This window comes from Euprymna scolopes, chromosome 1, assembly GCF_053919585.1.
Source record: "Euprymna scolopes isolate OS-2025 chromosome 1, ASM5391958v1, whole genome shotgun sequence".
Classification (NCBI taxonomy): domain Eukaryota; kingdom Metazoa; phylum Mollusca; class Cephalopoda; order Sepiida; family Sepiolidae; genus Euprymna; species Euprymna scolopes.
Window position 1 is genome coordinate 22,987,089 of NC_136482.1, and position 23,832 is coordinate 23,010,920.

The 23,832-nt window shown below is 36.5% G+C and overlaps 1 protein-coding gene and 1 long non-coding RNA gene across 3 annotated transcripts in view; both read right to left on the reverse strand.

The window, feature by feature from the left end:
• Window positions 1-20,025, reverse strand: part of LOC145285974 (uncharacterized) — a 300,440-nt gene extending 280,415 nt beyond the window's left edge. The window contains exon 1 of one of the 2 annotated variants that reach the window (XM_080134575.1): window positions 17,398-20,025. In XM_080134575.1, the coding sequence (XP_079990701.1) occupies window positions 17,398-19,558 (2,161 nt within the window). In that variant the 5' untranslated portion in view covers window positions 19,559-20,025. The remainder of the gene's footprint in view (window positions 1-17,397) is intronic. The other variant, XM_080134655.1, reaches the window with a different exon arrangement.
• On the reverse strand, window positions 1,101-13,412 carry LOC145286362 (uncharacterized). The gene is made up of 2 exons (XR_013869151.1): window positions 8,970-13,412; window positions 1,101-5,328 (listed from the first exon to the last, which is right to left on the reverse strand). It is a non-coding gene; the product is annotated as an uncharacterized LOC145286362 (long non-coding RNA).
• Window positions 20,026-23,832: the final 3,807 nt, after the last annotated feature.

Sequence of the window (23,832 nt, forward strand, 5' to 3'; positions counted from 1 at the left end):
TTGATGTTGACTTCAACAATACTATAATAATTAAATTTAACTTTAAAAATTATTTTTTAAATCATTTGATTAAAAAAGTTTAACTAAAAATAGTATACTTAAAAAAAAAAAAAAAAGAACTAAAAATTGCTTTTTATTTAATTCTTTACAATTCTAATGAGTTGTAAAGAATTAAAAGCAATTCGAATTTCAAAAAGGTAATTTCTGCATCCCCAAGACAGCAGCATGCCAAGTATTTTCTGGATGAATTCACCCAGAACTATATAGGAAAAAAAGGCTCTACAGCAAAAGTTGGCAACCTATAGCCCACGGGTTGGAGCCAGCTCACGAATGCATTTGTGGGAATGGAAATTCCCAGGCTAACTCGATTGTCGCCTTTTAACTCTGATAACCAGAGAGCGACCCAGCCATGTGACTTCCTGTTTCTGATATTTCTGTCTCTTTTACGCTGAATCCTCGAGCAGTCAACATGTAACGAAGAGTCGCTCCTGGTGGGGGCATCGGCCACCCAACAGCGCTCCTGACTATCCGTCAGCCTCTCGCAGTTATCAATCGCAAGTAACAAACTTTTATTCTCAACGAACACTTATTCTTTCTATCTATATTCTTAATATTTCTTGTGTAAATAAATCTGCATTCTTTCGCTGATATATACCGCAGTGTTTTCATCGTCATTATGCGACCTTTTGCCTTTCAATCCTTTTACCATCCAATACATTCACCATACACATGGGGACGGGATCGTCTATCACTGAAGCAGACCATTCTGTCCCCTCTACACATTTTAATAAGCCAACAAGCCTGATTATCAATAGGTAGGCTTTCATATTCAACAAAAGACAGCCGTTACCTTTCATCCACCCAACAGAATTTGAATACTATTATCACAAAAACATGATCAAAACTCAATCACCTCCCTTTCGGCATAACAATTTAAAAAAATAAACTTAAAACAAAAACAGAGCCGATTTGACCAACGGACAAACATTAGGCAGGTAGAGCTTCAAAACGGACAATGCTGTCTCAGTTTGCTTTCTATTTTGTTCCTCCAACAGTGCCCTCCTCCACATCACTTACCTCTGCCACATACCCCATGTAAGTTACTGAAGTCTTTTAATGGGCCAGGTTTTTTATTTTATACCCCCTTTTCTTAAACTAGTCTTTCATTGATTTTTTTTGTTTTGTTTTTTTTTTTATGCTGCCTGGCTCAACACTGGTCATATATCATACTTTTTAAAGCTTAATTACTTTGCAAATAAACTAAATAAAATTAGAAAATTTTTTTAAATTGAAATAACATTCAAATGAATGTAATCAGTGCTTTTCATATTTACTTATTAAAAAAGAAATAAATTAAGTGCAAGTGTTCACGCTTGCAGCAAGGGAACATTATACTCTCAATTATTTATGAGAGAAGAGACTGTGGTGTCTTCAAATGATTCGCTAAATAACTATATATCTTTTTGCATTCATTGTGAATATAGTAACTCATTTGAATCATTTAAATTTACTACTTCAAGGTAAAATCTACTTTACAACGAGATGTTTTGTTTTTTTTTTACAAAGGCATTATCACATTATCAAGGCCAAGAGGCCACTAGAGGAGAAGGGTTAAAGAGTGTACAGTAGAAATTGGACAATATAGTAATTAATTCAGTAAATTTGTTAACTTATATGAAACGGCTCATCAAGAACTTGTTTACGTTAGACTTGAAGACAACCATATTGTAGTCAGCTGGAAAGCAGGAAAACGGAAGACAATTCCACAGGTATGCAGTTCTAAGAAAGAAGCTTTGTTCATGGAATCTACGTTTAGGTTTAGGCACAGATATAGAGTGGGGGGAATTATTGATAGTGTTTTCAGCTAGACGAGTGTTTCTTGTAAAAGTTTGGCGAGGGGGAACCATAGATTGAAGCTCAGTCGAACACTTTCCATGAAAATAACGATACATCAGATCAAACTCGCAACATCTCTTCTGCGAGAGAGGTTGCAGAGAAGAGAAAAGGATATCTCCTATGAGGCTACAAAGTCTATTTTGAACTCTATCAAGGCAGGACAAGTCCTTTCTAGCAGCTCCTGCCCAGATGTGGCAACAATATTCCATCCTTGGACGTACCTGGCTCTTATACAGATAGAGAATTGCATCAGCAGTGAGATATCTACTGAACTGATAGAAAGATCCCACCATTTTTCCAGCGGCCTTGGCAACAGATTTGATGTATACGTTCCATTTAAGATCAGGAGTAACGGTCAAGCCAAGAAGCTTGTCAAAACTTGAGGCCTCCTGAAGACGAGAGCCATTCATTTCAATTGATGCCAGATGTGGATCAGAGTGTTGATGATGTAAAGAGAGAAGCTTGGTTTTGGATGCATTAAAAGTAACCAACCACTCCTTCCCCCATTGTACCACGTGCTCAAGATCAGAGGAGATAGAATCGGAGAGAACCTGGTCATTTACTGTCTTAGATGTGCTACCATAAATGGTAGTGTCATCAACATAAATGTCTACAAATGATGTAAGTATGTGATTCGGAAGATCATTAATGTAGATCAGGAATAGAGTTGGGCCCAGGATGGACCCCTGAGGGACTCCAGCATTAATACTGTGAGCTTCTGATTTTTGCCCCTCAAATACTACTCTTAAGAACCTATATGTATATGATGTATAATCATATTGTTGCATTTGACAAAAAGAGAACTTGTGTTGTGAGAACATCAACTTGGAAATAAAAATTATGCTCAATTCCCATCATTCCAAGTAAGAAAACCACAGTCATTTGTGAATGTAATCCAGGATTTGTTAAATGAATTTGTATCACATTTTGCCAACTTTTGTCTGCATAAAAATCATTTCAAATTGTTTGCTACGCCATTTGAAGTGGAGATGAAGACAGAGTTGAAATATTTTCAAACGGAATTGATAGAATGCAGTGTGAAGATCTATTAAGATCAAAATTTTATTTTCAAGATATTTCATTGATTGGTTTTAATGCAAAATATATTTTTCCAAGTTGAAAGTATTTCAAATTAGTGACACATACAAAAAAAGATGGCGTCTTTGTTTGGAAGAACCTGTCAATGTGAACAACTTATTTCAAATTCATGAAGCAAACTAAAACAATTTAAAAACAAGATTGGTTGATAACCATCTTAATGATATCTTGCTTGTAGCATCAACAAATTTGAAACCAAATATCGAGACACTCGATAAAAATCAAGTTTCCCATTAATTATTTGCTTGTGGGTGATAGCTTAACACATCTGCTATGTACTTATAAAAATGGCTAGTGGACACTCATTGGAAGGTCCAGAGTATGCACAAAAGCCATCAGTAAAATGTTGCTCCAGTGACGATTGGAAATGACAAAGTTGCTGGTAAAAGAGTATGAACTGTCCATGGGCATTACTCTGATCCCATTGAGCCAGAACTTGGCGGGCCTAATTACTCTGGTACCACAAATGGGACTAGAAAGGATGAAATCTGTGACTGAGCCTGTGCCTTAAACCTGTGCTGCGAGGAGTGATTAAATGACCAGTAGTCAGATCATGGAAGTACATAAGAGTAGTGGACATCGAAGCATCTGATGTACAGCGTATATCACCTGGCAGATTTGCCCAATGGTTACCAAAACTGATGAGTGGTCAGCTATTAGAGCAGGCAAAGAAGGTCAGACGATTGATCTAACCCAAGTTCATTGTACAAAAGGTAGATTAGTGGTAAAAGCTAATTGGCAAAGGCTGGTGATGGATAAAACCCACTATGATAACAGTTCCTGATGGTCACTGATTGCAGTTCAGCATGTTTTATCATTTGGCAGCCATTGTTGTGGCAGGACTCCAGAAACGTTCTTCAGCATCTTGAGTCAATATTATTTGAGTACGGCTTACTACTAGAACTGCTTATTGACAATGACATTGTTTCACTCCGGTTTCCACCAGCCGAGGAGTGTGCTTGCAGTTTCGGTGTGCTTACATGCCAGCAGTCAATAGCATTGCAGAACAATGTCATTGCAATATTAAACAGATTACAACTAAAAAGAGGTGCTCTGTTCAAGAAGCATTGTACTGGTACAACATTGCACCCAAAGACAATGCACCATCATTAACTGCACCTGCCAATGGGATCTACATTAGGTTAGAATAAGAAATATCGATCCAGTTCCCACGTTACCAGCCTTGACACAAAACAAATACAATCTGGACGACACAGTATTTGTCCAGCCACCTCATTATCAATGCATATCCAAGTTCCAGGAAGGAACAGTATCACAAGTGATTAGCCCTCAAGCAAATTATTGTTGACGTCTTGCACCATGTGGAGGACGTTCGAACTCGGAATAATGTCATCCCATTTTGCAAAGCAGATAAGGAAACTTCAGATGACTGCATGGCTGACAGATGACACAAAACGGAGAAACTCTAGAACTACCCATGTGACAAAGCACACACTGGAGATTACCAGCATGACCTTGCAAGTGCTGTCATCAAGGAGAATGTAGACAATGTGTGACAAGGCAAATGTCATGCCAGCCAACGCAGAAATCGCAATGCACATGTACAACTGGACTCAAAGCAAGGCCCGTGTTCATTTGCATACGTGCAAACCTTGTATGGTATAAAAGACAATGAATTTTCTTGCATGTACAACATTTTCAGAATCAGATTGTCATGTGTCGTTCGTCTAAGAAAGAAGGAGACAACCAAACAAAATACTCAAACACAAAATCATAAAAATGAATAATAGTTTATTTTTCAAAGAATATGAAAATTAGTTAACCTTTAGTCACTCACATATGCATGGCTGATTATATTAAATTTGTTTTAATAATTTTCCAATAGAAAATGTAGGCTTTTAATATCAATGCAAGTTTGATTAAAATAGCAAAACTAAAGCTGGCTTGCCAGGACACTATATATACAAATATAGGCAAATTTGTGCATATTTAATTGATTTGAAAATATATAGGTTCTTTTTTTTACCAATTGTCATAAAATTTTAACCATAGAATAGTATTAGGTTGGTGCAAAAACATACATAAAGTCGATTTCAAAGTTTATAAGTATTATCTGATTTGATACTGAAGATATTCATAATCGTACCCTATTTCCAACAGAGAGAAGATATAACATGTGAGAAATATTTGGAATCAAGTCTCCCCTTGCTGCTATTACAGATCATTTAAGACGATAGCAGCAAATTTTAATCTCCCTTCAATTAAGGTTTGGGGGGAAATTTCGATATAAATGATGGAGCCGAGTGAAATAATAGAAAATGAAGAAAGGCAAGCAAGAATGGGAATAGAAATCCCGACCGTGATAGAGATGGACTCAATATTTTTTTTTTTTTTTTTTTTTTTTTTTTTTTTTTTTACAAAGGCATCACCACATTATCAAGGCCCAGAGGCCACTCAAGGATAAGGGTTAAAGAGTGTACAGTAGAAGTTGGTCAATTTAGTAATCATTAGTAATGAAAATTTGGTAAATTTAATAACTTATATGGAACGGCTCATCAAGAACTTATTTACTTTAGACTTGAACAAAACCATATTGTAGTCAGCCGGAAAGCAGGAAAACGGAAGACAATTCCACAGGCGTGCAGTTCTAAGAAAGAAGCTTTGTTCATGGAATCTACGTTTAGGTTTAGGCACAGATAAAGAGTGGGGGAAATTATTGATAGTGTTTACAGCTAGACGAGTGTTTCTTGTGAAAGTTTGGCGAGGGGGGACCATAGATTGAAGCTCAGTTGAACACTTTCCATGAAAATAACGATACATCAGAGACAAACTCGCAACATCTCTTCTGTGAGATAGAGGTTGCAAGGAGGAGAAAAGGACATCTCCTACGAGGCTACGAAGTCTATTTTGAACTCTATCAAGGCAGGACAAGTTCTTTCTAGCAGCTCCTGCCCAGATGTGGCAACAGTATTCCATCCTTGGACGTACCTGGCTCTTATATAGATAGAGAATAGCATCAGCAGTGAGATATCTACTGGATCGATAGAAAGATCCCACCATTTTTCCAGCGGCCTTGGCAACAGATTTGATATACGTGTTCCATTTAAGATCAGGAGTAATGGTCAAGCCCAGAAGCTTGTCAAAACTTGAGGCCTCCTGAAGACGAGAGCCATTCATTTCAATTGATGACAAATGTGGATTAGAATGTTGATGATGTAAAGAGAGAAGCTTGGTTTTAGATGCATTAAAAGTAACCAGCCACTCCTTTCCCCATTGTACTACGTGCTCAAGATCAGAGGAGAGAGAATTGGAGAGAACTTGCTCGTTTACTGTCTTAGATGTGGTACCATAAATGGTAGTGTCGTCAGCATAAATGTCTACAAATGATGTAAGGATATGATTTGGAAGATCATTAATGTAGATCAGGAAAAGAGTTGGGCCCAGGATGGATCCCTGAGGGACACCGGCATTAATATTGTGAGCTTCTGATTTTTGCCCCTCAACTACTACTCTTATGAATCTATCAGAAAGAAATGATTTAATAATTGAGAAGACTTTTCCAGCTATACCATAGCTAGCGATCTTATGAAGTAAACCTTTATGCCATACCCTATCAAAGGCTTTAGATATGTCAAGAGCAATTGCCCTAGAAAGATTGCCACCGTCGAGAGATTTGCTAATCCTATGCGATATAACTGTAAGGACATCTGCTGTAGATCTAGCAGAACGGAAACCATATTGAGTGTCACTAAGAAGGTTATTTTTGTTGAGATGTTTGATTACTTCTGTATTTAATACAGATTCTAGCAACTTACTCATGACGCACAGGAGACTTATTGGCCTGTACTGAGAGGGGGATGAGCGATCACCTGAATTCTTAAATACAGGGCATACTGATGAGATTTTCCAGGGAGATGGGAAACTATTCTCCTTAAGACAACGTTTAAACAGTTTTGTAAGTATGGGCGCTAGTTCAGGTTGAAGTTTTTTGAGTACTATAATTGGAATACCATCAGGGCCAGTTGCTTTACTGGAATCAAGGTTTTTGATTAGTTTGGCAACATCACGTACAGATATACGTATATCACATAGCGTGTTTTCTGATACAAGAGGAAATATTGGGGGTTGGCGGTCTTGGTCGCAAAGGGTAGAATTAGCTGCAAAGTTCTTGACAAAGAGTTTGGCTTTGTCTGATGCTGACGAGATTACCTCAGATCCATTGATAATAGTTGGGATGGAGCACACGCTTCTGTTCAGGATTCTGTTTGCTATTTGCCAAAACTGGTGGGAACCAAGCCGCTGCTCAGCTACTTTGGACTTAACAGATTGAGCATACAACTCTCTTGCGTTCCTTATTACTTTCTTACAATGGTTGCTGGCAGTCCTGAAAACGGCTTTAGTTTCCATACATCTATTACGTTTGAAGCAGTGGAAAAAGTGATTTCTGTGCGCAATGGCAGCAGCACATTCTGGAGAGAACCATGGCTGGCTGTTAGGTTTTTGCTGAAACTTTTTAGAGGGTATGAAATGGTCAATACCTACAATTAACCATTCAGTTAGGTCTAATACTATAGAGGACACATCCTTTTTAAACATGGAATGCAGAGGTAGATCAGATATAAATGTACGGAAGCTATCCCAGTCAGCCTTAGTGTATCGATATACTGTACGATGAAGAGGTACGTCTGGGGACTTATTACATTTCATTTTTATCTTAATTGATACAACAGAGTGGTCGGAAGATCCAAGAGGCGACAGAACAGAAACTGAACATAGTTCAGGGCAAGTTGTGAGAAAAAGGTCTAGTAGGCTCGCATACTGGCCGTCATTATCGGGCACACGGGTAGGTTCCTGAACAATCTGAGTGAGGTCATAGGCAATGGAGAAATCATGACAGAACCTCCCCTCATCATCGGTCTTGTTTGAGTGGGTCAACCATTCGACGTTGTGAACATTGAAGTCTCCACATACGTGAATGTTAGCTGAAGGATAAGTAGAAAGGACTTGGTCAATTTTCTCAGATATGCTTTGAAAGATAGTAACTCCGCTGTTGTGGGGGCGATAGAGAGTAAATATAAATGCAGTAGTGTGAGCTAAAGCAACCCGGAAGCACATATAAGGTAAGTTAGGATCTTCCCTGGAGATGTCCCTCCCACATGGAAAGCTATCTTTAATATAGGCACATATTCCATGCCCATGGCGATCTTGGGGGTCAGATTTAGAAGTTAAGTTAGAGTATCCTGTAATTGCAAACTCATCAAGGGAAATAGCCTGTCCAATGCCAGTTTCACTTAAAAATAAAAGGTCTGGTTTAGTCTCCTGTAATTGGGTTTCAACCTCTGGAAGGTTAGAACGTAGACCCCTGATGTTGGAGAAGGAGACATGGTAGTAGGGGTCTACGTTGGAAGTTGGAGAACCGGGTTTAATCGTGTATTTTTTCTTGAAACTTGTCATGATGAAATTTTGGAATTTGTGGACTAGGTCGACAGATTTACTTAGAGCAGGACAGAGAGGGGAAACTAAGAGAGAAAAAGAAACGAAGAATTTTTTTTTTTTTTTTTTTTTTTTGTACCACATGATAAGGTAAAGCCGTAACAATTACCCACTAGTATGGCATCGAGAGGCCCCACCAGAAGCTACTGCATGGTCCAGATTCCATTCACCAAATGGCAATACAGCAGCCCCAGTACTTTGCACCTGCTGATAGGACAGCCTCCTTAGTGGTTAATCCAAGGTTCGGGTCCCTGACTATCAGGCGGATAACGTCAGCCCAGACAAAACGTTTACCTCCAGCACCCTTACTAGTGACATGGCTACAAGGATAGACATAGAAACAGAAAATTTCCACCAACTCTGCCAACTGTTCGCGCAAAAATACTGCCAACCTAGAAAACAGCTTTTTCTTCTCCCTTTGTCAGAAAAATCACTCATTTAAAAATGAGGACTGAGGGACAAATAAGAAGAAGCGAGAGTAACAGGAGCTGCCGATAACGCATCCACAATGCGTTTTCTACTCTCCATATTGTGGCTAGTTGAACTAAATACATAAACAGTCTGGTCGTTCATGTGGTTTTAATTGCAAATAGATTTAGAAATTGGCCAATCGAGTGAAATATTAATCAACATTTTTGGAGTAGATCAGTTTACCTTTTAGAATATGTCAAAAGTTAAAGTGCCGGAAAATTAAAGAATGAAATGAGATATTCCTTAAATATAAATAATTGAATTCAAGTTACATTTAATTTAGAGATTTGTTTTTAGGTTTTGGGTGTAAGGGGGAGTAAATTAAATCCTACTATGATAAAATTACACATATGGCAGAACAGTCACTCACATATTTTAAAAGCTTTTTATTTCTCTCTAGTCCTACTGCGATACAAAAAAAAAAAGGTTACATCTCGGATTCAATTATAAAGATTTCAGGTTCTTATGATTAAAATTTTAATGTTTCATGCACGTTTGCATTTTAGGTTTTCAGGGCTACTTTTTTCATTTGTTTTATTTTTCGAACAATTTTTTTTTTTCACCACTTATCAAGGCCCAGAGGCAACTCGAGGATAAGGGTTAAAGAATGTACAGTAGTCAATGGGACAATATCATAGTAATTATTAGTAGTGTAAATTTGGTAAATTGGATTACTTAGGAGAAATGGCTCAAGAACTTGTTTACGTTGGACTTGAAGACGACCATATTGTAATCAGCTGGAAAGCAGGCAAACGGAAGACAGTTGCACAGGTGTGTGCAGTTCTAAGAAAGAAACTTTGTTCATGGAATCTATGTTTAGGTTTAGGCACAGATAAAGAGTGGGGGAAATTATAGATAGTTTTTTCAGCTAGACGAGTGTGTCTCGTGAATGTTTGGTGAGGGGGGAACCATAGATTGGAGCTCAGACGAGAACTTGCCATGAAAATAACGATAAAGCAGAGACAGGTTCGCAATGTCTCTTCTGTGAGAAAGAGATTGCAGGGAAGAGAAAAGGGCATTCCCTACTAGGCTACAAAGTCTATTTTGAACTCTGTCAAGGCAGGATAAGTTCTTTCTAGCAGCTCCTGCCCAGATGTGACAACAATACTCCATCCTTTGACGTATCTGGTTCTTATATATTTTGAACTTTTTATTAATACTCCCTATGTCACCTTTTTAGAGAAAGGAGTTACCAGTTATCAAGTAGCTGAACTTAAATCCACCCACATTAAACAGTCTTGTGCCTGAACTAGGACTAATCCTTATCCTTGAGTGATCTTTGAACTTTTATAGCTCCCTTATTAAAAAAAAAAAAAATGAAACCTTATAAAAACAAATGTTTGTTTTATTTGAATTCTGCAGTTTTTGTTAATAGCTTCCTTTTTAGAGAAATAAGTTACTAGTTATCAGAAACTTAAATTCTATTTAGAAATGGTTTTAAAAAAAAATCCTAATAAAATTTTTACCCAAATCTCCACATTTGCCTTTTAGTGTATGTTTACCACCAATATTTATCTCACCGTCTGAGCTACTGGAGGCATCTTGATCAGTACTTTCTCTTTAAAAACTCGAATTCTACTCGGAACAAACAACAACTATTGAAGTTTTGACAAACATTTTGGCAAATCAAAAATACAGTATACCCTCACCTGGTTACGATGCCGCATATTCATGAGTTAGGCTCTTAACCTTATCACATTGTATATCGGGCAAGCATCACAATGTTATAAAAATGAATGCTCAGTAAACAGTATTGCCAATTTAGCTGTTTTCCCCGATAGATCTAGAGATTTCGCTTTGACTATAGCGGGTAAATTTTGGATCTTGGAGGCTAAGGTTTTTTTTTAATTTTCTCTGGTTATTTCATTTGCCATTAAGATTTGAAGAATTTCAAACAGAAAAATGCACTAATACGACACTATTAGTGTATTAATGAGTAAAAATGTTTTGGAGAAGTATTTTGTACTGTATATAATCTCAAACGTTTTAAAACCGCATACAATACTCTGGTTTTTCAACATTCTTGGGATGTAACCCTCACAAATAGTAAGAGAATATTGAACATGAAAATAACACAGTAATACAGCAGAAAACATTAATGGAACATTTATTGAATTAAATGATTGGGAGGGCTAGAAGTGCATACTATTTTCATAAATTTCAAAATATTCCAAATTGACAGTTTTAATTTATTACAAAATTCTAATTAAAGTGTTCGTTTTCAACTAGAAAATCATTTAATTCAATAAATGTTCGTGTGATTAATAATTATGCTATTTTAATGTATTTGTTTTGATTTACCAAAAATTTTGCAAAATTTCAGGATTGTCTTTCCCCCTCTCGAATGAAATTCGAGAAAATGAAAAAAAAATGTAAATGCAGAACTGCCAGTTTTATTTACACGTCGTAAATTTGTTCTTTTGACATTTGCCCAAATGTAAGTAAAGTTGGCTCCACACATTGTATTGACCAAAGTCTCATATTATTCCCCCACCAGAAGCTTGACAATGTCAGCACTTGCGATAGCCAACCAATCATGATTTCGTTAGGAGAGGGGGGGGAAGTAAAGGCGTGGGCCGAAATACGAGCTCCATATTAAATTTTGCACAACAGTCACTAGAAACAGATCCTCCTTAGCTGTGTACTAAATCGGACATATTTGGGTTTAAACACATGTTTAGAGAACACCAAGAAAATACAAGTGGAAAACTTTCCTTTGGGATTCAAAGAATGTGTAATTGACACGGTTTCAAAGAATTCTGGTTAGGGTTCTGATTGAAATTGTATGGGCGTCTTTGCACTTCCAAGAAATGATAGTATTTACGTAGATTCGCTAAAATCGCAGTTTAGTGGCCGCAATATAATGCAATGGAAACTTGTGGATATGCGACAAATATTGTTTTATCTTATATTTGTTAAATATTAATAATGAGGAATCGTTTTGCCATTAATCTATTTAATATTACATAACACACTTGAAATGTATACATATTCAGAAACAACAAATGGAAGTTTGATTATTTCAGCATATTTCAATAGTGGCCTTAGAATTGACAGCAAATAGATAAGCTTAAACTCGAAATAGTTCTTCATTTACAAATATTCAAGAAAAAAAAAAAACGATAAATATTTATCTATTTAGGAACTCACACAATATATGTTACCGTGAGATAGCCTGACATATATTCGGTGGGTTTTTAACAGTATTTTGTATAGTTTTTTTAGTTTTAACTCATTTTCCCAAACATGTTCAACACAGAGTCGGCCGCCATTTGTATTTTTCAAATATATCGATAAACACTGTTTTCCAGGCGAATAAACATTTTATATTAAATAAAAACATTAAAAAATTATTCAGTTTGGTAGAAAAGTAACTTATCTTGCCTCCGATAACATTTATTTGTTATATATTTGTTTTTTGACAACTTTTTCGAGTTTATGTGTATAGCAATACAAACCCGTTCAGTTCAAAATAAGAAAGAAAACAAATCCCACCCAATAAATGTCAATCAATATGAAATTTTCACCGATTATTCAGTGAAGAACGAACTTTATAAAAGGTGTAATTTTTGACATTCCGGCATCCTCCTCGAGACATTTCATTATTGCTTCCCCTGTTTTCTAGACAGTAATAGATGATTTAGTGTCCCCGACGAAATATTTTCCTAAAGATTATATGTATTATATTTTTTATTGTTAATATTTTATCAGAAAATCAGTGGAACAATGTGAACAAGTCTCACTTATTTTTAAAATTTGTAACATTTATTTCTTATAACTATTAACTTTCTTTTTCTTGTGAAACATTTTTAGAAGTAAATAAACTTTTTTTTTTACAGAAAAGTATCATTCTTATGCCAAACTACTTATTATAATGATACAAATACTAGAACTTCTAATAAGAAAATTAATAAGCATAATAATAATACTAATTATTTGTCTAAAAATGTGATAAATTTCTTCAGCTAAAAATTCTATTGGAAGATGTTTCGTCGGGGACACCGAATCATCTATCACCGTTTAGAAAACAAGGGCGGTAATGCAATAATGAAATGTCTTGAGGAATACGCCGGAATACCAATTTTTTTTTTTTTTTTTTTTTTTTCATATTCGAATTTTTTGCATAGATCTTTGGTCACTCTTACTCTTAAAATAAAAAGCCGGACCTGAACATGGTAATCTCCAAAAATACCGTTAGGGCTTACAACATGGCCGCCAGAAGAGTCAACAAAAAACTGCGAATAAAATATATAAAACTCGTAATTTCTGTTTTTAAAGTGGGTTGTCAATTTTCTTTATGAAATATACTTCCAAAATAAACTATTACAGTCGTTTAAAACATAATAGAAGTATTATTTTTTAAAAACAATGTTTACAAAATGTCTACGCACGTTCGTAGACATTTTGTAAACATTGTTTTTAAAAAATAAAAAATAATACTTCTATTATGTTTTAAACGACTGTAATAGTTTATTTTGGAAGTATATTTCATAAAGAAAATTGACAACCCACTTTAAAAACAGAAATTACGAGTTTTATATATTTTATTCGCAGTTTTTTGTTGACTCTTCTGGCGGCCATGTTGTAAGCCCTAACGGTATTTTTGGAGATTACCCTGAACATATACTTCTTGTTATATGAAGAGGGGCGAAAAAACAAAAAAACAAAAAAAAAACGCAGGCGTGTTTTGAATTGTAAAATTCGTTTACCGTTATAAATTATTATCTTTTAAATTAGCACAAGAAAAAATATTTTCATTATTTTTACGAAAAACAAACTTTAAATCTTAAAATAGTCCAGGGGCTACTATTCTCACCTCGACTGAGATTATTATAGCCACAACGTTTCGGTCGATATAACCTCTGATTTTCTTCAGGTGCATCTTTTACAACTTAATCTTCGTATTCAACTCAAGGATCTAGAAGTATTTTTTAAGTAGACCTCTTATTGAATCAACAGAAAATACCTACTTTATTGTAAAATATAAAATGCCTCAATATTATCAAGCACGAACCGTTCGTCGAACCGGTGTTGAATTTTTTTAATTTGATCTTCGTTCCGTGACTGGTCTGGTACATACATCATGCCGCCAAAAGTGCAATTCTGGGTGCTTGTTAGGATAGAGTCGTCAGATTGATTATTTTTTAAATATGTGGTTTTAAGCAAAAACAATGAGTACTTACTAGTCATGTCGAAAATATTTAAAAAAAATTAGTAAAGTTTTTACGACGTGTCCACTACCCCACAGCGTATTATAAACACTCCAACCTCCCCATGTTAAGAACGGCCTTGGAGGGGGGATATTCCGAAAGCCATTCTTAACATGGGGTGGTTGGGGGCGTTTTGGGTAGGTCGTAAAAAATACCGAAATTTATAGTCAAAAGTAATTTTTACGGAAAATTGGAGATAATTGCATTTTTCTTAGATGTGAACACCTTGAAGATTGCGAATACAGGGAACATTTACTTCACTTCTCGACACTTCCGACATTTGTAGTCTATAAGACTTTTTTGAATAAAGGTGCAGCAGCACTGCAGCTGCATCCTTCCACCCTCAAAAATCCTTTTAAATTATCACTAAGGGGTTTTCGGGGTACTGAAAACGAAAATAACGTTTAAAATTCCAGGAAGCAAGTAGTTTAAAGATATGAAGAAATTATCGTACTCAGGGAAAAAATAGCGTGGATACTGCATTAGCAAAGAAATTATAGTTTCAAAAAGTGGGGATCCCGGGATCACTACTTTTCTATATTAATTTAGCGTAAAATGAGTATCTAATTCATGGCCATCTATTTATGGATTTTTTTGTTTTTTGTTTTTTTTTACAAAGGATTCACCACTTAATAAGGCCCAGAGACCACTCGAGGATAAAGGTTAAAGAGTAATGGTCAAAAGGACAATCTGGTAATTTTTTATGGGGGTGTTTATTTGGTAATTGTGGCCTAGTAATTGTTTTCAACTGGTTTTCGGGTGTGCTGAAAACGAATATCGCATTTAAATTTTCCGCAAATAAGTAGTTTTCCGGATATAAAGCTATGTAATTGTTTATATGTGTTTTGTACGCGCAAGCGCGCAACAAATTTTTGCGCGCTTGCGCGTACACCAATAGTCAACGTTAATTACATTTACCAAATCCAGTTCCGTCCGTCTTTGTTTACATTCTTCGTCAGCTGATCGTCGTGCTTTAGTTTACGTTGAATGTCTAAGAAAAGACTTCTGATTAATGTTTAGCAGTTTTAAAATATGCAACCGAATTTTACCCGTTTTTCAGAATAACAGAATATTTTAAAACTGAAATATTAATCAGAAAAGACTTCTTTTTTTTTCCAGGGCATTCATCGTAAAACAACCATCAGCTGATGACGACTAAAACAAAGACGGACGGAACTTGATAACATTTATTTCTGTTGTTTTTTTTTTGTTTTTTTACTCGCTAACTTCTGCGTGATTGGATATTAATCCAGATACAAATACACATTAGTATTTATAATAGAGTGGAAAATTGTTTTATGCGATACAGGCGTGAATAACCATCGGTACTAGTGCAGTTGCAGTGCACGTGCAGTCAGTACTACTGCAGTTTAATATCTACAAGCAAATTAATTTCATTTTAAGAGTTCCGTCCGTGTCTCGTAAGTTAACAATCCCATTCTATGTTAAGAATGGCTTTTTAAATTTCCTTGGGAATGTTAAACCGCAGAAGTACCTTATTATGTCCAAACCAAATAATGTGCATACGAAATAAAACTTACATGTCAGTCGTTAGTTGATACAATGACAGTGACCACTAAATCCAATTATCACATGTGTGTTTCGTTTCACGTTTCAGAAACAACGAAACATTCTATTAGTAAAAAGAATGGCGTATAAAGTATTGATCAATTCCTATTTCAGTCATGTAGATTATTTACAGCGAAACTAGTTTTAGGATTATTTCCAAACAAATTATACTTAGACCATGTTTTAGAAAAGATAATAGCTAGCTCCATCGTATAAGTGCAGGGCGAACTGCAAATTTGCCCTAAAAGTAAAAATCGCTATCTTTATATACATATAAAAAAAAAAAAAAAAAAGTTTGGAACGAGGCTAGCTAAGCAAGGGTGATAATTCAAGTTCATAATTTTCTAGTTAAAGGGAGGTATTTTTATCGAATCACTTCCGTCTCCAAACCGAGGAGGGTCGTTTTCACCCAAACTTAGGGTTAGTGGTAACAGATTTGTTTGGAGAAGGGGAACTCAAACTTAGGATTAAAGGAGGATTATTTTCATGAGAGTAAGGGGAAAAAACGATTGGGAGTCTCCTCGCTCACACGCCCCTATTCCGAATGCAGATTGCAGCTATGGGCCATGGGGTCGGCATTAATAAAATGTTTCTCTAAATAAATTGTTTCCAAGCGGTTATGAACAACTTTTAAGTGTGATTTTTAGTTTCAAACCGATATGACTGCACATTAAAAATATTTTTTTTAAATATATTTTTTAGTTATTTGGTTTTCAGAAATCAAGTTAATAACCATTCAACTGTTACTTGATATTCAATTTCATTAAAAAAAAAAAAAAAAAATACGGGGGGGGGGGGGTATTTTTTTTTTTTTACGACCTGTCCCAGCGTAGTATAAACATCCTCAACCTCCCCATGTTAAAAACGACTTTCGAAATAAACACTCCCCCAACATCGAAAGCCATTCTTAACATGGCGAGGTTGGGGGTGTTTATTCCGAAAGCCATGCTTAACAAATTGTTAAGTGAAAGTACAGAATAGTTACAAAGCTCCCTCCCCTTATACTAAGAATGGCTTTGTAAATAACACTATTAGCACGGTAACATAAGTGCATATGTACCTCATGGCGGACCTGAACGAGAATCATCCCTCCCATATAGTAGTGTCTAATCAATAATAATCCACTGAACAAATTACAAAAAAAAAAAAAAAAAAGTTCTTAACATGGGGAGGTTGGTGGTGTTTATTCCGAAAGCCGTTCTTGGGGGGGGGGTTCTCATTTAGGTCCGCCTTATTTTATTTACTTTTAAGTAGTATCAAGTCTGAGCTAAAACGAAAAAAAATAAGGTAAAACTATACAAACACCGTGACAGCGAATTAACCCTACCCCTAACCCTAACCCCTAACCCTAACCCCTAACCCTAATCCTGTCACGGTGTTTGTATAATAATACCAAAAATAAAACAACAGTGTCATCACAGCTAGTTCGGAGATTCGATGATCGGTCAAAAATCGAAAATTAAACAAAATACTGGTAGAAATAGTACATTCAATGGACGTATTAATTTATGAACGTTTGGCGCAGGAGAGGCACAGGCAGTCTATTGATTTCGGCTCAGTCATGAATTCGCAATAGGGGTGTGCGAATGAAAAAAATCAATATCGCCCCCAATTGGGGGTGGGGGCAGATAAAATATTACAAAATATAAAAAAGACGGTTGAGGCAATATGAAACTAATAATTATTTTTCCAAACTTACCATAGTATTCTCCCTGGGGGTTATTTTCCATTTCATCCTCCAGCTGCTGGGTAAGAGCAGCTAATTTCTTCTCCGCCTCCGACGGACCCTTGCTGGGTCCAGGGGTCACTTGATATGTAAGGTGGGGCAACGTGGGTTTCGCCTTTTGGATATTACTCTCCATGGTAGGTGAATGATATCCCGGGGAAGCGTTCGATTGGTGACTATTTTGATTGGCCACCGTAGGGGTCTCGCTCGCCAGGCTCAAGGGAAGACTAGCATATTTCACTGGGGTTCTGGCCGGACTCGAACTACTATTACTATTATTACTGCCCGGCATGGGTTCCGTCTTGTGGGGACCGTGATAAGGGGGTGGAGGTTCTTTGGGCACGTCCGTTGATTTCCGGGGTGTCGTCGAGATACGCATCTCATTCTCGAGTTGCTGGGTCAAAACTGCCAGTTTCTTTTCGGCCTCCGAGGGGCCACTCTGTTTCGGAGGTATAGTTTCATAGTACAGTGGCAGGCGGGTCCCCAAATTAGAACCCTGTACATTAGGCTTGAGTATATTAGAGCCGACGCCAGTTGTAATGCTTGGGGCTTGTACCTGGTTAGTAGCGGTAGAAGGGGCCGTGGAAGTTTGCAAAAACTGGGCAGTATTAGCATAAATAGGCTGTGATGAGAGGTCGGTTGTGACATTACTTGAAGTTGAAGAAGCGGAAGATATAATTATCGGGTGTGTCCGATACCTAGGGTCATTAAAAATGTGAGGCGGTGCCGGTTCGTTAAATCTACTGTCCACTAACATCGACCTGGGCCCACCTGGGGGCTGCATCATAACAGTTTGGTGATTCAAATGTGCTGGGTACGCGTTTGAGTTGATGGCGCTGTCAGGATGTGGTCCCAGAGATCTGTTGTCGTGGTTGGTCATCACGAGGCTCCCCCGAGGGCTAGGGAAACGGTCGTACAAGGGTCCAGTCAGGCTGGCCCTTGGACTCGAATGCTTCGAATCGACGGACCCAGCACTGATGCTGGACCTAGAACTTGCGATACTTGACCGGGGACTGCCCCCTAAGCGCTGTTCATACACCAGCGGTAACGGTGCGGGCTGGGAAACCTGAGCATTTATCAAGCTAGTTCGAGGACTGGAGTTTTTGGAGTCGCCACCCCCACTGCCAAGGCTCGATCGGGGGCTGGAATAATTCGAACCAGGCTGTTGATGTTTATTGTTGACAGTCGTACCCGACGACTGGTGCGAGTTAACTTGGATAGGAATCATGGTAGGGGTGGACGATGACGAAGTCATGGCAATGCCCGGGGGTTGTTGGGAGGCGGCAGCGTGGGCTGCGGCGATAGCTGCGGCCGAAGGAGGTGGAGGAGGTGGCGGTGGAGGCGGAATCGTACAATTGGGGAAAGAAGTGGAGCCAGAAGAAGGGCTGGTGGTCTTAAACCCCATCGAACTTTGATAGCGCGGAAACCCGGACATGATCCCAACGTTATCCAGCTGAGAGTGGTGGTGGATCGGTAGAGTGCTGTTGGGAAAGGAGGGTGAAGGCGACGGTGACCCACTAGCTGATGATGTGCCGCTTTTAAATCCCATCGTGCCTGGGTAATGAGGGAAACCTCCCATCGGCATGAAGCCTACGTTGTTCATATTTTCGGCCAGCGACAGAGCGATGTTGTTTTGGCTATGTTGAAATGAAGAAGGCGGCGGAGGCGGTAACATACTGCTGGGGCCCGCCGCGTGGTGATGGGGGAACATCATAGACATGGGTCCCTGTTTGACCCCGACGGTACCAGGATGACCCAGCAGCATCGGGATCGGAGGTTTCGAGTAGGAATCGCCCCTGATGTTCATAAGGCCCGTGTGGTGTTGCTGTAGTTGGTGTTGTAAAAGGTTGGGCGTTTGGGGCGGCGTGTGTTCGCCACTCGGACTAAACCCGCGAGACGAGGTGACTAGGGTTTTCTGGGTGAATTTCATCTGCTGGCCTTGTCGATTCTGTTGGTGTTGCATGTGGCTCGTATAAAGGTTCTGCTTGCACTTAAACTCCTCACCAGCAGAGGTGTCAGATTTCTTCGTGGTGACCTCCCGCCAGTAGGTCTGGGGTGTCGGCACCTCAAACAGACTCAGGTCCTCCTTGAACCTATTGATGTCCTTGTCAGTATCATCTTGGTAGCTATCCATGACACCTTTTAATTAGGAGTCCGTAGGAGTTAGAAACTAAAACAAAATAATTGTACGTTAAAAAAAAAAATAAAACAAGTGCGTGTAGTAATAACGTACAATTTTTTGTTGTTGTTACTGACGTTACATCCAGTTATTTGTGTTACATACGCGTATTATTCTTTTTTTTTTTTTTTAACCCTGTTATATCCTGCGTCGTTTCGTATTTACATCCTTCGGATTTAATAGTGTTTAATCCATAACCAGCTCCAACAAGATGGAGTGGAGCACACACAGTGAAAACACTCTTACTACTAGGCTGTTTTTTTTGTTTTTTTTGTTTTTTTTTGTAATAACGTGTTATTGGGGAAGAGCTTTTCGGGTTGACTACTGCAATGGCGGGGGGAACCCGCGCCGCGTATTAATATCACTCGCAGTCGCACTACGACCGCCGCAGCACGCACTATTTTTTACTATCAGCCGAATCACACTCTTATCTCAATTCGAGTCTTTTTTTAACGCAAAACAAAACTATTACGTTTTTTTATTTACTAGGCCTCATATTTAAAAATCGTATTTAAAAATACTTTAACTTTTATTCAAATTATTACAAATAAGTAAATTGCCTTTAAATAATTTTTCAGTTCTTATTTAGAATTAAACCTATTTTAAAATACTAAACTGCAGAAAAATCTTTACGATGTACGTTCCTCTCATGGAACGAAGATGTCATATTCCAAAAGTCACGTAAATTTATCAAGTAGTTTTTCATAGAAAATTATTTTTTTACGATTTTTAGCGATTTAATAGTAAATAGTATCTATTACCAAATTGATTTTTATTTCGATAGTTTTCGAAGACAATGAGCGAAAATTAAGTTTTTCAAGAAAAAGAAACCTGAGTTCCATTGTTCCAATCGTAACAAAAGGGAGTTAATTATTTTCTGAAAATTGAAAATATTTGGCTAATTTAGCAAAACTTAATTTTCGCTAATTTTCTTCGAAAACTGATTTTTTTTAATAATTAATTGGTACTTGTGCACGACTGCCGTGTGCACTTTTGTCACAGTTCTTAGACCTAAATAATAACGTTATTATTTTGAAAGCTGTTCTTAACATTGGGAGAGGAGGGTGTTTTGTAACTATTCTGTGTTTCCACCTAACAATTTAATATAAAAAAAAAAAAAAGAAAAAGAAAGATATCGTGAAGCTTAAATTTAACCTGAAAAAAAAAAAATAGCGCGGTGCGGTGCGGATCGCCGGTGCGCCGTGCGTGCGGTGGCAAAAGTATAAGCATGAATTAATTTTTTACTTAGTCGTTTTTCGTAATTTTTGGATATTTTCATGATTGCAACATGACAGTTAAGTAGATGTCCATTGGTTTTACTTAAAATTCAATATTTCCATTTTCGAATTTCGTTTAATATAACAAAGTCCTTCGCTAATCGTTGCTTTGTGACTTAAAAACTTTACAGAAGTTTGAAAGCCTTTGAACTATCGAATGAAAAATCATTTAAGTTTATTAATAATAAAAAAGTTGTGTGTGAAAAAAGGGGGGAATAAAAGAAAATGAAAGGAAAACTAATAACAAGATATAAAACGATAGAAAAGTACAATCAAAATGGAAAATAAAGACAAAGAAAAAAGATTGCTGAAAAAGAAAGATAGGACGGAAAATGGATGAAAAAGGAGAAAAGATTCTAAAAAGAAGAGGAAATCAAAGAAGAAATAAACTTAAATAAACAAAAAAAATTGTCGAAAAAAAAAGAATGGTAATAATGAAGAAAAAGAAAGAAAAGAAAATACGAAAAAGAGATTGGAGAAAAAGAACAGAGAAAGAACAGAGGAAAAAAACAGAAAGAAAGAAAGAAAAATGAACGATAAATAAAGGAAAAGAAGATAAAGAAAGTTAAAATAGAAACCAAAGGAAGAAACAAAGAAAGAAAAAGATTGCTAACTAAGAAAGAAAGAAAGAGGAGAAAAGAAAAAAAAGAAAGGAAAATAAATAGATAAGGAAAGAAAAGAGACAAAGATTGAAAATTGAAGAGAAAAAAAAGAACGAAGAAAAAAACAAAAGAAGAAAAAGAAAAGAAAAAACAAAAAATTAAAAAAGAAAGAAAAAAGGAGACATAACGAAAGAAACGGGGAAAGAAAGTAAGAAGAAATAAATAAAAAAAAATGTTGACCACGTTGCTTTGTTATGTTATTTTTTCGCCGTCGACCGACGACATGAATCTTTGTTATTCACCACATTTTTTAAATACACTTTCTTCTCGAATATCTTAAGAAGAAGAAACTAATTTCCGGTTGAAATTTATTTTATGCCCCCCCCCCCCCACTGACAAATATTTAAAAAAAAAAAAAAAGTCATACACAGAAGTAGAGAGAAAAACATTAATCGGGTTTGTATTACTGTACACATAGATTCGAAAAAGTTATCAAAAAACAAATATATAACAAATAAATGTTATCAAAGGTAAGATAAGTTACTTTTCTACCTAACTGGATATATTTTTCGTGTTTTTATTCAATGTAACATGTTTATTCAGCTCGAAAAACATACAGTGTTTACCGATGTATTGGAAAATTCAAGATGGCGCCTCGCCTCACTCCCTCTTTAACACGGTAAGTTAGGGAAAAGGTGTTATAAATAAAAACTAAACAAAATACTATTAAAAAACCCGCTGAATATATGTCAACCTATGTCACGGTAACATATATTGAGAGTGTTTTTAACAGTATTTTATCCAGTTTTTTTTTTATAACACCTTTTCCCAAACTTACCGTGTTAAAGAGAGAGTCAGACGCCATCTTGAATTTTCCAATACATCGGTTCGAGCTGAATAAACATGTTACATTGAATAAAAACACGAAAAATATATCCAGTTAGGTAGAAAAGTAACTTATCTTACCTTTGATAACATTTATTTGTTATATATTTGTTTTTTGACAACTTTTTCGAATCTATGTGTCACTGTGTCAGTACAGACAAACCCCATTAATCTTAATAACTGGTAATTAATTAACTTACATGAAGTTATTTTTTTGTTTTGTTTTGTTTTATTTTATTTTTGATCAACACGACATCTTTACGGACAGTTTGCTTTGTGTTTGGAAAAAATAACTTACTTGCGACTTGCCCCCACCTCTCACTGAGATATCACTTCTTTTAGGTGATTACGTGTGAACATGAGCAACAAGCAACATTCTGAAAAACTTGGCAGAAAGAACGAAAACACAGACACGACACACACAATTAAATTTAGAATTGAGAGCGGGAGATAAGTGCTGTGTAAAAATTTTCCCAGTTTTTAGGATAGTTAACAAAATCTTTTTACCCCTCCCCTAACCAACTGCACTGTTTATGGTCATAAAACCACACGTAATCACATAAAATGTAGTCTGCGCCCCCCCAAAAAATAAACGCACAAAATTTATTTCCCATAGCAAAAAGGTTAACAAAAATGACCCGAAAATAAGGGATCCTATTATGTTAAAATTTATATGCGAAACTGTTTTAATTTCTAAAATATTTGCTTCTTTTTCTTTTTCTTTTTTTTTTTCAGCCGCCAATTTTTCAGAATGTTCAGTGTTCAGAATCGTTCAAAAAAGTAGATTCAGATTTACGGAATAGGGTAGGAATTTGCATTTAGAATTCCTCTCTATTAAAAAAAAAAAAAAAAAAAAAAAGGAGAAGAAGAAAATCTGTATGGTGTCTGTGACCAAAAGAAAATATAGTATTCCAAAAAAATTGCAAATTAATCAAATAGTTTTATTTATATAAAGAAAAGAACTTAGACAAGCACAAAATGTTCTATTTTTTCAATATTAATTAAATTGTGTGACCACTTACTTCACTTCTTGTGTGTCTGTGTGTGTTTTAACTTATATATATATACTAGCAGGGCTACCCGGCGTTGCTCGGGACCGTATAAACAATGAAAAAACAAAAGCAGATATTGAACATATGTTTTATTCTTAGGGGAGAGGAATCTTTCATCTCAAGTTTTAGCGTTAATGACAGGTTTTTTTGGGGCCCCCCTCGAAGATAACTGATCAGTTGACCAACTTCTAGTGGTCCGTTTGACGTGAAATTTCGATATTTGTCATCCGGGTGATGGGGCTTCGATATGATACCAAATTTGTCAAGTTTGGTTCCGTCTTTCAAAAGTTTTAGCGTTACAAACAAACATACATACATACACACAGACGTTTGGCTTTTATATATATAGAAGATATATATATATATATACACACACACACACACACACACACACACTCACCTTCACCCCAAAC